This window comes from Lethenteron reissneri, chromosome 25 (genome assembly GCF_015708825.2).
Source record: "Lethenteron reissneri isolate LAM-NWPU_2019-01 chromosome 25, ASM1570882v1, whole genome shotgun sequence".
Classification (NCBI taxonomy): domain Eukaryota; kingdom Metazoa; phylum Chordata; class Hyperoartia; order Petromyzontiformes; family Petromyzontidae; genus Lethenteron; species Lethenteron reissneri.
Genome location: NC_083803.1, coordinates 8,353,729 through 8,369,653, shown reverse-complemented (window position 1 = coordinate 8,369,653; position 15,925 = coordinate 8,353,729). Strand labels below are relative to the sequence as shown.

Sequence of the window (15,925 nt, the reverse complement as noted above, 5' to 3'; positions counted from 1 at the left end):
TAAGAAAAAGTTTAGGGAACATTTCTTAAACGCATGTAATAAACTGGGTTTATTATTTTTATTGATTATGTATTGCCCTATAAAATGACCTCACTAAAGTGTGCATTTACTAATATATAAAACAACTTAATGGTTAATTATTCACAAATTCGAAATTCCATATGCTTGCTTATCACTACTTTTAACTCCAACATCGTCATCCTGATCATCATAATAGAGGTTTGTTTGGGTTAGATCACGTAAATATGAACGTGTCATTAAACCCGCCACCACCTGAAACAGTTGTAAATACTGGTGAAACATCGTACTCGAATTGTAAATGTCGTGGGTTTACTCTCCAATACACCGGTGTGCTGAACTAGTAACTAATTTGCATGTTGTATTTATGTAACAAACCTTACTAATTAGCTGTGTCGCGTAGTGGCGGGTTTAACAACACATTTATATTCACGCGATGTAACCCAAAACACCTCTATTGTGGATAGTATTGGTCACGAAAGCCTACGTGTTAAAAATTTAGCATCATACTTCAGCGCCTTATCACAAGTGCCATGCCAAACACAAAACTTAATAAGGATTACTTCTCGTAAAATATTAATGTTATCTGTACCCTGAACTCAATTTTTTTCCTGATTGGATCTAGACTGCAGGCATAAAAGTGTATTTGGTCTAAAGTCCAAGTAAATTAGACTTGGATTACTACCTTGTTACTTTTAACATGATGGTACCTACTCATCAAAGAACATTTTTTCTAGTATAAGTGAAGCTCTTCAGAGGGCAGCTTATCAGTGAGTACCTTTGCTAAGTATCTTCGTGTATTTATCACGATTTTTGTTCTCTTTGTAAACCTCATAGTCAATTTTTGCTATGTTCAACCTAACTTTTGAGTGATCAAGGCATCCTTGACAACTGCATTTTTCAATGTCCCCACCTATCTCATTCAGTTTGCTTATAAATTATGAATTACTGTCTTGGACATTCTGCACTAATACAACACGTGGCCACTGCAATGTACTCAACACCCTTGTCAGAATGCCAAGAGGAAGGGCATTCACACTGCAAAAATGGATTTAGTCACGTGATGCTTACCCTTTCCCCTGTGATTTTCACTATTATTTAGTAATGTACGTTCATTGCGTATCATTTAACGTATGCCTTTGCTATAATTCCGTCAAAATAATAATGTAATGCAATTGTATGATATATTACCATATGTTCAGCTTATGAAAAAAAATACGTTGAATGAGCCAAATCAAAATATAAAAGTGGACAGTGTACTAAAATAATCTGGGATTTAGGTCAATTTTCCCTGTTAATATTAAACAGGGCGTATAGTGTTAGAGTGCAGCAGCGCTTACATGAGCCAAGCAAGATAGATCACGCCCGTCATCCAGCACTCTAGAGGCGAGCCCTGGTTGATTGCACCAATTTATAAACCCTGGGCTGTGCGGTGACCAGGAATTGGCAGTACAGCAAATGGATGTAATCCAACTTTGATCATTATATAGGCAGAGTTCTCTGAACGCGGGGGTTACGTTCCAGGAAAATGCTGTATTGGGCGAAACCGCATTCGGGAAAATGAAAAATGATTTGCGTCCGTGGGTCACCCCCTTCCTCTTTGTTTAACTAATCTCACGTGACATCTGCTCTTATCATTGTACTAAAGGATGCTGAGTTACTCTCCTTTCCTTGTGTGTGTCCACTCTATATTTTTGTTTATTTGACCTCAACGCAAAACCCCCTATCTCCATTCCTCTTCCCGCACCAAGGCGCTCACGCTCACCGCTTGCCCCTGGTACTGAATTACCAGCCCACCTCTCAGCCTTAACAGTGTCACGTGCACGTTAATGATTCGCCATCTCGACGTTTGCCTTACCGACATCCTCAATGGGTGGACGGCGAGATGCATGTGGCAGTGTGTGTGTGAATATTTGCGTTGCGCTGTTGCGCGTGTTGAGTGTGTTACATTTTAATCACACGCAAAAAAAAACACACAAACAGAGGTGGTAAAGAAATCGTTCACACAGTCGATGCATTCACACCTTCCGATGGATACCGCACTCTCACAGCACTACCTTTCGATGCGGAGATGAGAATCTTCGCAGTGTCAAACTGCGCAGAGCCGAAACATAGCCCCGGGTGTTCTGGAAAACAGATCTCATGCATTTGATAAAACCACGTTGGGCAAGGTATTACGATATACACTTACAGTGAACAAACGTGTTGGAAAGCATTACGAAATCCATACATTTGCATTTTTTCTCTCCCTGGTTATTACTCAAATCTTATTTTATCCATGTGACTACTGTTGACACATGCAAGCATATATATATATATATTACGGATGAAGTAACTTTACAAAAGTTTGAATGTCTTTACCTGTACTACCACAAGGTGTAATCCTAAATATTACATGATGAAACTTAGATCTGCTGATTCTGATATTATCTTTTTATTCCAAACACCAGACGTTGTTCTATGGGAGACATATCTTTGCAGCCAGACTCGGTGCCATTAGGGAATCTGAGTATGCTACACTTTTAAATCTCGTCTTCAAACTCAACTGCTTTTACCGGCTATCTCCATAACTAAACTATATGTAAAGCACTTTTACACTTTGTACGAATTGCGCTACAGAAAACGAGTTTATTATAATTATAGATAGAGTCTTCGGATAATGTACATTCGTCATATGGGGTAATTGGCATTCACACATTGCACTGTTAACTTTCCGATGGAATTTTTAGTTCACTGTTTAAGTACGATAAGTGGAAAAGATAAAAGAGAATATATTTTTATACCGACTTTGGTTGGATTATATACGGGATTTCTTCTCAATAAAAATAGAAGGTTGAGAGACGTTTAATAAAAGCAGCTTTAAAAGTGTGACTACAACACTGTGTGTGCATTAGTGTGTAAATGTGTGTGTGTGCATGCTTTATCTGTACATGTAATGTAAGGGAGACTTCAGAATTGTATGTTCCATTTTGAAAGCTATGAAAAATGTTGTGGTCATATTCCACTGCATCATAGGTGCATGTAGTTTGGTTTGACCCATTTCAATACAGTAACATAACAGCAGGTACGTATATATAGGCATTCAGATATCATACTGTAAAGTGTAAATTAATGTTTATCCACACTAAACTAACGTCAAGTGTATTATAATTAATAATGGGAGACATATTATATACAAGAATAATCTGAATGTTATTTCGGGAATTGGAACACATTACTTGGAATTGTTTTCTCATTAGGAGACCTTAGGGTTGTTATTTTTTTTCCCTCAAAACTGTGGGCATCTAACTGAATCACTAAAAATAATGAGTCAACTCCCTTTTGTATGCAGTAATTTTTCAAACAGTGATTTCCAATTGTGGTGGAGGCTGTTAGCATGTTTAAAAAATGTCATAGAAAACATCATTGGAGCATATGATATATGTATTGTGAAATGTAGCAAATTACACTTTACTGCCAAATAGGAGGTAGTCAAACACTATAGGAAATAGACCTGCATATATGGTACTGCGTTTCCCATTGAAATTATTGGGGTGTCAATACCCTCCGTGGCAAACAGGCAAGTAAAATGTTATATATGTGTTGGTTAATTGGGTTAATAATATGAATTATGCACAGGCCATTGAATACACATTCGACACAAACTTTTTTTTATTTACATTTCTAAATGGAAGAAAAAAAGCTTAAAATATGCACAACTATATCATCAGCCATTGTCTATCCACTGCTGGGTGAAGGCAACCGCATGTCCTCACCATCCCCCACAGTCTAGTGCTCCTTGAATCCATCTCACTCCTGCACATCAACTGAGATCATCACTCCATCTCCAGAGTTGTCGACCTCTTGGAAAACGACATATAATCATTCTAATCTCCATATATTTAAAAGGCAAAGTTGTGATTATGTGTGTCTGTTCAAAATGTTTAGCGTACTTCCCGACATGCAACAAACTTGAGATTTGCCATGTGGGTACTTTCCAGACTGTACACCATGCAAACATTTTAAAAATACACTTTTGTATTTTTTTTTGGGGGGGGGGGGGGGGGGGCTCTGCGCTACGAACCCAGCGATCCGAGTTCGATTCCCGCTCACGGCCACCACCGGTGACGATTATTTGAACCGGTCCTGGGCCTCCCCTAGGTCGACTAAGGCTCAAACGAGTAATTGGTGTGGTGTGTGAACATCGCCACTGGGGAGACAAAGGCGGCCGGGCGTGGTGAATCTAAGTCCCGGGTAGTAAAGCTAGTTAATGTATATAAATTATAGCTAAAACATCCAATGTAAATACGAAGTTCGTGAACGTAGCTTTCTATTCTTCGACCATTAAACATACAGCATATAAATTGAAGCAATATTGCAAAATGTGTTGGGGTGGACTGGATTTGAAAGCAGGAACGTAGATTTCAAATTCACTAGCCCCCCCCCCTCCCCCCTGACCCAAACACACTAGATTCTGGGAAGCAGCAGGGTACTGAGTGATTTATTGGGCCTAATAAGATGCAGTGGCTGTGCTTTGAGTGATTGCATAAATCTGGCAGGTGGCTCACAAGGGCTTCAATCTGCCAGGACTCCACTGACCTTTAGGGCACGTCCTTTGCAGAGCATGATAAATAGTGGGAATTAAAACAACTAATGTGCTCCATTTTTGTTGCCAAGCAAAGTAATCGTTCATTAGTAGAATATGAACCGACTGCATTGTTTTGATTTGCATGCTCCTTATGCAATATTGGCACGATAAACTTTCATTATTTTTAATACACACTAGGTCTATGCAAAATCTTTAATTCGCAACTCTCGATTAATTTTGCCTGTTTCTTATCTTGGCTCAAGACCATCTTCATGATTACTATATAATTATGACTCTGCTTGTTTACTCCGGGATGCAAAAGAATATTTATTGAAAAATGTGAACACTTTCCTCATGAGTTAAATTAAGGAAGGAAGACTGTCAAAATGTAAATCAGGCCTACAAACGTTCAGCAAATAGCAAGATAATTGAATGTTGTGCATGAGCCCAATAACATATTTTTGTATTTTTATTGAGCATTAGTATTGCAATGTCAAAGCAATTTATTGGTGATATATGATGTTTAATTCGATTTTCTGGAAGAATGGGAATAGGTATGCAGGGTTAATTGATCATGAGTTTTATGAGCCTTTGTTAATTAATACGCGCAGAATGACCATAGTGTTTATAAAGACCAAAGATATGTAATATATTCTAAACTAACTTCATTGCAAAGATATTATTGGTGGATTATAAAATTAGTTCATTAAGTAACATTTTGTAGCATAGAGAATGCCACGTGAATTTTAATTTTCTTTAAAAAAAATATGGAAAAATATTTCCATTAACTAGTTATTAATGTGAAACTTTATCAGTTACCATACAGTTATCTTCTTGGTTCTTTCGATAACGTCACGTAAAAGGGAAATAATAAAATAAAAATAATAAAAATATATAAAAATATATATATTTTAATTTTTTTATTTCCCTTCTACGTGACTTTACCGAAAGAACCAAGAAGATGAATCCCTGCAGTCACTAAAGTTTTAAATCGAAATTTACCATACAGTTAGTTAACAAAAAATACAGCTCCTGTTAGCATATTAATAAATGCCTGAATAGAAGCAGTGCAGCTCCATTGTCAATCAACTGCTGGATGAAGGCCTCCTCAGACTGTGGGTTTGTTTGCATTTCACCAAGCTGCGAGTGCAAAATGATGAGGCTGTAGCGGGAGGGCGGGATCAGTGCAGATGTCACTCACCACTGATGTTAGCTGTGGCCGGGATTTTAACTCGGGTTAACAGGTTCAGAGTGCAGTTGTGTGAACTGCTCCAACCCCAACTAAACACACGGCAACATAAAAACACACTACTTGCATCACAGAAAGCGTCTTCAACTTACTTTAGATGAAGCAACCGGGTTAATTCCATGTGAATACTCAATCAATTGTCTTTTTTTTTTACAATTTAATCTCAAGTTGAAGTCAGGATTTAATTTTTCGTTCATATCAGCACATTCACCCAAACGTGTCACATTTTATAAGTCAGACAATGGTAAAAGGCAAGGGTGGAGCCCTGTAATTACCTGCTTATGCCGCTGCTGGTAGAAGTGAGCTCCAAGGAGCCCCTTTAGAGGGTATTTGGCCTACTCTTCCACTGTGGCCAGACCTCTCAGAAGGTTTAAAATAAAAAATGTTTTTAGAAAATAAATGATAGAGCATGCTCTGCTGGATGGAATTGGCGACAGCCTCATGGCAAGCACATTTGTTGGACACTGTCAGGAGAGCTATTCGGGCAAATGATAGCGTGCTTGCAGTTCTCCCATGAGCCATCATGACCCAGCCAATCCGTTCTGCAGTAGCTCCCTGAATTTCTCAGTGGTTGTAAATGGGGAAAATCGTGACAATTGTTGGACTGAGACAACCTGAGCCAGTGTTGTTGTAACAAATGGATAGTATAGGATTCATGAATGGAAAGCCAATGGAAAATAATTGGCACGCAACATAGTTTCATGCATTTTCAACGACAAAAAAGGCGCACAATGAAGTTGAAACGTTATGGATTCCTCAGCAATTGCAACAGAAGTGGTCGTGAATTGAAGTAAATAAAAGACAAAATGTTTTGTGAGAATCGATAAGTTATCAAATATAACTTTCCCAAGTGTTATTTATCAGGAAGAAATGTGAAGTTACTTCACATAAGTGCGTGAAATGTTTTTATTCTTTTTTATACATCTGTATATGTTTTTTTAAGATTGCTATTAACTCACTATCTATTTTGACACGTTAAAATATTCCTTGAACATTAAAATATTACTTAAACCTAATGTTACACAATTTACATGTAGTCTGAGCAATTAAACTCAAGATGTGAAAGAAACTAAAACTGAACATATAGCTGATGATCCGTCCAGTTCTTGCATTGTCATTTTAATTGGATGTTGACGTCTTCTCAAGATGGCAAGAAAAAACTGGATTGCAGTATCTGTTACACAGTTACACTACCAGAGCTCAAGTTTAACATCTAGCACGATTTCCATTTCGAACTATTTCTATTCAACCGCATACACTTTTACAATTGAATAGTCTTAAAGGATAGTGACATGGCCCAACAGGCCATCCTGGCGAGTCACTGCAGAATTATCCATGAAACAACACGCCGTCTGTTTCACAGTGGACGATACAAAGATAACCTGACGTACTTCAAAACGAGTCGACCATTGTGTACCAGCATCATGGTCCAGATTATCCAAATTCGAAAATTGACCTGCAAGTTACTCAATTGGGACTACACGTACTAACGTCGCCGTCTACTAAACGAAACTATTCATTTAAAATTACACACATTTTTATTTTACCAGGTAAGGCCCACTGAGCTATATAGCTCTTTTTTCAGCAGCAACTTGGCCGCAAATGATAGCTCAACGAAGTGGCTTATCACGCGGAAATATATAGCAGCCAAATACCCTAAAAGGATATTAATTCTAAATGTGGTGGGAAAAACCAGAGGACCCGGAGAAAAATCCACACGACCACGGGGAGAGAACACGCATACTCCAAATATACAGCAGGCATCAGCGTCAGGATCGAACCCACGCCCTCCTGCATACCAGGCAGGGCAGTTCACATCTCACCACCGTGGCGCTCCACAATGGCAGTGGAATTGTTGCAGACTATGGCTGCGAAATATCCTTGTGCTGTAAGAATTGTGTGAATAACCAAATCGAATCCATTGTTGTTATTATTATAAAGAAGGCGATTTTTTGAAACCCCTAGACAATGTCATTTTAAACATGGATTTTAAACATTTTTACCAGTTACTCTGGTGGAGCACAATGATTGCAGAGTTTGACTATAGCAGCTATAATAATCCCCGTAAATGCACAACCAAATGTCTGTTGCGATTTTGAATTTGTATAAACGCATTAAGTGGCACGATTGTACACTCACGTAGAGTAGTAATATTAAGATTCTGAATTAATGAAACAATTACAAATTGATGTACTCGCAAAGTAAGAAACGCTATATTTTCTTATTACCACCAAACTGTTCTAAATTCACAACAAAATCCAAGACTTTTCTGGAAATCGTTCAACTCAGTTGAAAACAAAGGAAAGCTAAATATTCTTCCAAAATACTCTGATTTTATGGCAAAGAACTGTTCGCGAAACAAGACATTGCCAATGCATTTAATTTTCAATTTGGATCAGTTGGGTATATCTTTGACAAAACACACCGGAGTAAAATGTATCCGAATACACCACTCTTCACATCACTCACTTCTTCCTCTTCACACACCGCCCCTAAAAATGTTAGTCAGAGTCATCGTCCATGCTTCTCGTTTAGTCCCATATCTGAACTGGATGTGTTGCATAAGCTCGCATCATCCACGGGAGAAGAAGAGTTGCCTGCATTTGCACTTGTGGCCGTGGCAGATCTTATTCATAAACCTCTCCTGCACATTTTCAAACTCTCAATTACCGAAGGTATCTTTCCACGAGAGTGGAAATCCGCTCTAATGACACCTGCATATTTGGAGTTTGCATGTTCTCCCTGTGGTCAGGTGGATTCTTTATCCAAGTCCTCTGGTTTTCCCCTCCACATTTAGAAACATGAGTCTATATTATTTTTATTATACTGGTAGGAACCTCCTGGTTACACCAGCCCACAGGGGATGATTGTGTCCGTCCGTCCGTCGTGCATCCAAAAATGGGAGAGGTAGGGCTGGGTGGAGAGGGGAGGGTGGGGAGGGGCTGGGTGGGGAGGGTGGGGAGGGGCTGGGTGGGGAGGGGAGAGTGGGGAGGGGCTGGGTGGGAAGGGTAGGGCTGGGTGGGGGATGGGAGGGGTGGGGCTGGGTGGGGAGGGGCGGGTCACCCTGTGGTGCCCTTATAAAACTCAACGTTTAACCGACTCACGCCGGCTTGTGCCCGCCCTCACAGTCGGCCATATTTGCGGAATACACCACGCCGCCTTTGACCCTGCAGGCCATTGACCGAGCAACCCAACGTTCCTACCAGCTCCCTCCGCAGGAATGTGTTTTTGCTGCTATAAATTTCCACGTGATAATCCTGCCTCGTCGAGCTATAAAAAAATAAAGCGCATAGTTCGGTGGACTTTACCTCGTAAAACAAATAAATTATTTCGTTTTATTTGTAAATATATTTTAATTGATTTGTTTACCTTTCCTATACTTTGTACTCTTGTCGTGTGTTTGCATTATTTGTTGTTGCAACGTTCTGACCCCGTGCCGCTACTGAACATCTGTGAAAAAGAGCTTTGTAGCTAATCGGATTCCTCCAGTCTAAATAAGTGTTCTGAGTCTGATACACTATTAAATCGGTATATGTAAAGTGTAATTTTGAGTTTAAAGAAATTATATGAAATTCCGAAGAGGACACCTTACAACCTTGCACTAGAGCAGCGGTGGGGAACGTCCGGCCCGCGGGCCGGGCCGTATGAGGCCCGCGAAATCATTTGGGTCTGGCCCTGCCAAGGCAACCGCAGGCGAGACTCGAAAATCAATAAATCTAGGAGCAAACCTGGAAAAGCAGTTGCGAGTAGCAACATCATCAATACCAGCTAACATCACATGCCTCGCCAAAGAGAAGCAGTTCCAGCCATTACATTAGGGGTGAGTTAATTAAATGTTTGACCAAATATAACAGGCTAATTTTAAGTTGATAATTTTGTATGGCCCGCAAATGATGTTATAAATATCCTTGGCAGAATAAAGGTTACCCACCCCTGCACTAGAGAGTAGCACATACACACTGCATTTGAGCACGTGCATTTCCATTTCATTATAATACATGCGTATTTAATCGTAACAATGTATATAGCATATACTGCTCACAAATTGTCTTCTAATAATCCCAATTACATGCCCAATTTTAACAGTGTTATGGAAAACCAATATTCTTGGCTTTATATAGTACGGTATTAACTTTGTGGTTTACGTGTAAGCTGCATGTAATGTTCACTCGTGCAGCTGACATAAATAAAGTATAATGCACTCACTGTCTATGTCAGCTGTCAGGGATCTCTGATGTGTGATGTGTTACCCATTCCACTTTTCACAGCTCAATGCTGGAGGTATAAAAAAAAACACATTGGTGGGTGCTGGTCTGTGCCATATATGTATGCTGTCAGCATACTTGGGCTATAATGGGTCGAAATTTTTCGAGGGAAAAAAATGTATGATAGATTTTTCCTGCCAGCTCACGTACAAAAGTTCCACGCTTTACCCAAAAATATATTTCCTTTGAAAATGTATGAGCCCAATGTGAAAGGGTGGAGGGGGTATGTGTGTTATTGGACATGCGCTTTCCAAAGATTTCTAGTTTAAATTAGCTGGAAATTCCACTTACCGGTGAGCCAAAGGAAGCCCTTCCATGTACAGTATTAAAATCAAGGTCATTGAATTAACTGTGAAATTATTTGCACGTTGACATACATTTTCAATTTCAGTATAAATGGCTTTGCCAGGAGTTCCCAGTCAGAAATAAACACCGAGAAAGAGTAATTCCCCCAGATACATTTTTCAAATTCCACATGTTACACTCTCACGAAGCATTGCACCAAGATGCAGTCTATACAGTCTCTATTTATGGAGTTACAGCAGAACAATAGGCATCATTTAAATAAAAACTATTGTTCATTTACCAACTAAGCATATATATGCTCCATTTATTTATATTGTTTATATATTGAACAATTATATATTGAAACCTTTAGAGGAGCACTCTAGAGCTCACTCTTGTGGAGCTACTGGCCAGTCGAGTAGTGTTAAGCATTTGCAGGGCTGCATCTTTACCTCTTTCGTCTTGACACGTGTATTAGTCTCACCCATGCGGTAGTTTGCTTCGATACTCAACTCACGTTCCGAATATAATGAGTTGAAATCGAAGTCAGGGGGTCATTTGAGCATATCATCCCTCCCATGTCACGTGATATAGTACCACATTGCGGGAAATTAACTGCTGTTTTCTGGTGGATAGACTACCTCCTGCTATGAGAATGTGGAATTTGCATCACTGGCTCTGAACTGCCAACAGACACGAGTGCCGACCTCTTGCTTGTTTGTGCAGACTGAATTTTCACGTATCAATTGTTTATTACCAGGTGACATTTTTCTATTATTCATATGTATGTTTGACACATTTTAACTTTCATTTTGACTAAACTTAGATGCCTAGCCTCATGAAATTAAACAAATACAAAGATCCCCCACATAGCCTCTAAAAGACTGTTAGGGCAAAGTGCTGTTTGCAAGCACTTATGAAGGCACGAGGGGGTGGGTGACCAGCAGGTTGTCCTGCCGCCTTGAAATTCACACACCACACCAGGCTGAGATGACCTAGGGGAGGCCGAGGACCGGTTCCGGTATTCGTTACCGATGTGGGCTGTGAGCGAGAATCTTCCTCTTGTCGTCGGGTTCGTAGCGCAATGCGCCAACCACGACACTATCGCTACCTACAATAAAACACACACACACACGTACAATCGTTAATATAAATAACTATGTTTTCGATTTTTATTGTGTTTGTAACACAGGTGGTGTATAAGAACAGTGACATCAAGTTAGAACTCTCTCGGCTGGCAAAAGAGAGCGAACCCAAAATGAAAGTGGTCGGAGATGTTTCCTTCAACTGCGAGAACGTGGCAGCTATGGACCCGATCACATTCGAAACACCAGAGGCCTACATATCCCTGCCACGCTGGAAGACCAAGCGCACAGGATCCATTTCCTTCGACTTCCGGACGACTGAGCCCAGTGGACTCATCCTCTTTACCCAGGGCAAACCCAGCGAGATTAAAGACCCCAAGGGCCTCAAAAGCATCAAAGGGGACTTCTTTGCCGTCGAGCTTTTGGATGGGCATCTTTACCTCTTGCTAGACATGGGTTCCGGTACCATAAAGGTGAAGGCCACCGATCAGAAGGTCAATGATGGCGAGTGGTACCACGTGGACTTCCAGCGAGATGGAAGGGCAGGTTAGTTTCCCTTTATATATTGTCATGAAACACAATTATTATAAATTTCAGTGAAATTTTTATTTTTTTCTTCAACTTATTGGTTATATTATTGTTGGATTCCCCAATTTTTTTTTTATCAATTTGATCCATATTTGTTTTTGGGTTAGGTGGCATTGCAGTTTTATTAATAAAATCGCTTCATCTGCATGCTTTTAATGCTGGGCAAGTATCAAGCTAGACTACGAACTATACAAAAAGTGACTGAAAAAATGCACTACGATGTCTACTGCATAATCTCGATCAAATTGATATAAAATATTCCCTGCTCTGTTACCCGTTTGGTCCCTTGTTTTTGTTTCTCTAATCATGTCAGTTTGGAGGAAATCGTCACCAACAGTCAATTAGGAATGCATCATCTTTGAGCTAACCACCTACTTCGGAGGGAAATTGCCACCTTATCCGAAAGTGTGACAAATATAATTCCGCGACTACAGCTTGATAACCTCAGAAGATAGCTTATTTTACGTATAAATTAAATAAATAAATCGCTTTCGTACTCTCTTATTTAGATTGAATTGTGCACTGATTGATTTTCGGTTTAGTTTCATGGTGATAACGATATAGCATCTGGTTTTTTTTCCCCCTAAAACACATTTGCTATTGTACTTAACGACATTTTGCATTTAAAAAGCCCTTCACTAGAATTAGTTATTTAACATTTGTAATTATTGTTAATGTGATCCTCGTCAAAATAATGGTATTGCGCTTAATGATGGGATTGTATTTAATATATGAATCAAAATCCTCCTGTTAAATGAACTAATTACCTCTTCTTTATGAATATGGCAACGTTGCCACCATAAAATGCGGGGTATAGCACCTTTTCAGTGCATTTCAACCTGAAATTACGTGACAATCTGGTGTCATTTGGTGTCCTCCGCGGCGTCTAGTCTGCAGGCACGATCTCTGTGAACAGCCAGCGTAGCCCTTTCACCGCCTAGCGGAGAGAGTGAGATTCTGGACCTGGATGGCGACATGTACCTCGGGGGTCTGCCGGAGGACAAACTGGGCCTGCTACTCCCAACCGAGCTGTGGACGGCCTTGCTCAACCAAGGATACTGTGGGCTGCGTGCGCGACATTTTCGTGGACGGGCAGAGTAAGGACATCCGCCTGTTGGCCGAGCAGCAGAGCTCGGCGGGAGTGAAGCCCTACTGCGCCAAGGACTCGCCAAAGCAGTGCAGCTCGGCTCCGTGCCGCAACAACGGCGTGTGCCACGAAGGCTGGAACCGCTACGTGTGCGACTGTGCCGCCACGGGCTTCACCGGGCGATCCTGCGAGAGAGGTGAGTCTTCATTCATTGGGTCTTTCGGTCAAGTCACGTAGATAGGTTCAAAGACAAAAAAATTACGACCTTTCGATCACAACACAAGCGATCGCTTGTGTTGTGATCGAAAGGTCAGGTATTTTTTGTTATTTTCTTTGAACCTATCTACGCGGCTTTACCGAAAGACCCAAATAATATGCATTCTTGCAGTCACGAAAGCTTTAAGTCAAGAGGTGAGTATTCTTCTTCCTATTCTGCCAAATCTGCCTTTGAGGTCCAATCGGACCTTCCTCTGCTATCTATTGACCTCCCACCATCAATGCCATCGCCGTCCTCCCTCCCGAGCTTCACCTCGAGCAAGCGGCATTGGGCGGTCGAGATGAGATCTGGAGGCTTGGAGAACGCGCGTCCGTGCATTGCGTGTCTGCTCTTACCCTGGGCTGGGGCTGCCAGGACCAGCAAAGAGGCGGCACATCGTCTGGGAGCGGTGCGATCCCCGCGGACCCCTTGGGGCCCGACGTGAGCTTTGCTAGTGCCGGGCTCTCCACGGCAAACTGGGGGCAGTGTGCAGGTTCGGTGCCTGAACTGGGCCCGACCGAGGGCTGAACGATTAATTCGATTTCAAATAGAAATCGCAATTTGAAACAATGCGATTAGCAAATCGCAAAGGCTGCGATTTTTTTTGCAATTTTTGAAAAGTGCTGTTATTTTCTTATTGGAATTGTTTTATTTTTTATTATTATTATAACTTAATTTATTTAACTGAACAATTGTTATATGTTTGATTGTTCTATTTCAATTAAAACATTTTAATAAATTCATGTTGGAAGCAATTCATATCTTTTAAGTTCTCAACCTTGCATTAGAATATATAGAGCAGTCCATATTTTGATGGTATCATGTGGCAATGCTCCATCACATGTTTTAAATCTATTACACAGTGAATATTTAACTGAAGCTTGACTTAAAAAAATGTTAATCGCAATCGCAACATCTATCTGAAAAACCGCAATGAGAGATTTTTCCCCAAATCGTTCAGAACCTAGCCCGACCTACGAGCCCACGTTCAACCTCCAAGTCCTCCTGAGCAACCCCAGTGACACGTGAGCTCAGCTCCCAGGGCCGCAAGCATTCCGTTCGACACCGAGCTGCATGCGTGCACTACGACATCACCCACTAAGTTCCACTTTGCACGGTTTTTTTCGTGTTAAAGGCACGTAGGATGGGGTTTAAAAACCGCATTAATTACAGCATAATATAACATGTTTGTGCAGAAAATTTGTTATGTAAATATTCAGCGATTAAGTTTGAACTTTTTTTTGGACAAACGATGACTGAGCAGACAAAGATTATTATGACAATGGCTACATCTGCCCACCAAACACATCGACATGACTATGAAACGATGGAATTAATTGGTCTGCATCAAGACGAAGATGATTAAATAACGTTTTATAAGGACAGTCGTGCACTGAGGACTAAAAATGGAAATTGGCTGACCTGATGATATTGGATATTGGATGAGGGGGCGAGCGGTGTAATTAAACTGCGCGCACCTCACACTAACATTTAATAACTGACGAAGGGTTTGATTCCTTTAGTCAAAAAGACTAAGATAATTACTGAATTAAATCCAAGGACTAAACCCCGACCAGAATTCCATGCGCTGTAATCAGCTATACTCGGCCGATGGCTAAAATAAACAAATAAAACGGCTGACTATATTAACACTGGCTTTAAGTCGCTTACCTTCACCCATGTCTACATTAGACATGGCATAGAACAAATTAATTTCTCTCAGGTTGCTTTCTCACCCCAGCCGCAGCTGAGGAGGGTGGGAATTAATAGGTGCTCGCTAACACCACTTGTCCCTAAAGTCTGTTAAAGGCTATATCGGGGGGAGGGGGGTCTTTGTTTTTACCTTGGAGAGTGGGGCTGGGTGGATGAAATAGGAAGGGCCACATATTTATACATCTCGGAAAATATACTGAAAGGCTCCGTGCAACTTTACAAGGTTGCCCCTGCCATTTGGTGACCAATCGGTGTGCACATTATCCCTCAGCCCGTCCCCCCTCATCAGCCACCTGCATGCTTCATTCTTTGCTTAGCACCACAGTCATGCTGGGTGCGGTAATGACTGGAAGAAGACTACTCATTGGTGGAATACAATTTGCCATGATGTCCTGGCCATGTGGTATACTACAAGCCAAATACGGATTACTCGAAGGCAGCCCATCCGATTATAATGGTTGGCTACGTACAGGTGCAAAAGAAATTCAACATACATACATATCTTCCCTATTGACTCAGTCTCCTTCTCTCAGCTATTCTTGGATTATTATTTATTCTTATTATTGTTTCGGATAAGACATGGCAGGGGGAAGCAGTGGCACAGTGGTTAGCACACTGCGCTGTGAACTCGGCAGTTCAATGTTCCATTCCCGGCCATGGCTAGCGTTGGCGACGAGTATGGTTATCCGAACCGGTCCTCTGCATCCACTTGACCAAACCCACACCAGGCTGCACTGACCAGCATGGTGAAGTATGGTCAAACAATTAGCAAACGTCTCGAGCATCTCCAAAACACCCTCACCACAGTCGCT

The 15,925-nt window shown here is 40.9% G+C and overlaps 1 protein-coding gene across 1 annotated transcript in view; it reads left to right on the top strand.

Moving 5' to 3' along the window:
* The window catches only part of LOC133347154 (neurexin-1-like), a 281,972-nt gene that overhangs the window by 110,383 nt on the left and 155,664 nt on the right, over nucleotides 1-15,925 (top strand). The window contains 4 exon segments of the mRNA XM_061559187.1: nucleotides 11,577-12,015; nucleotides 12,955-12,995; nucleotides 12,997-13,116; nucleotides 13,118-13,340. Of these exon segments, the coding sequence (XP_061415171.1) occupies nucleotides 11,577-12,015; nucleotides 12,955-12,995; nucleotides 12,997-13,116; nucleotides 13,118-13,340 (823 nt within the window).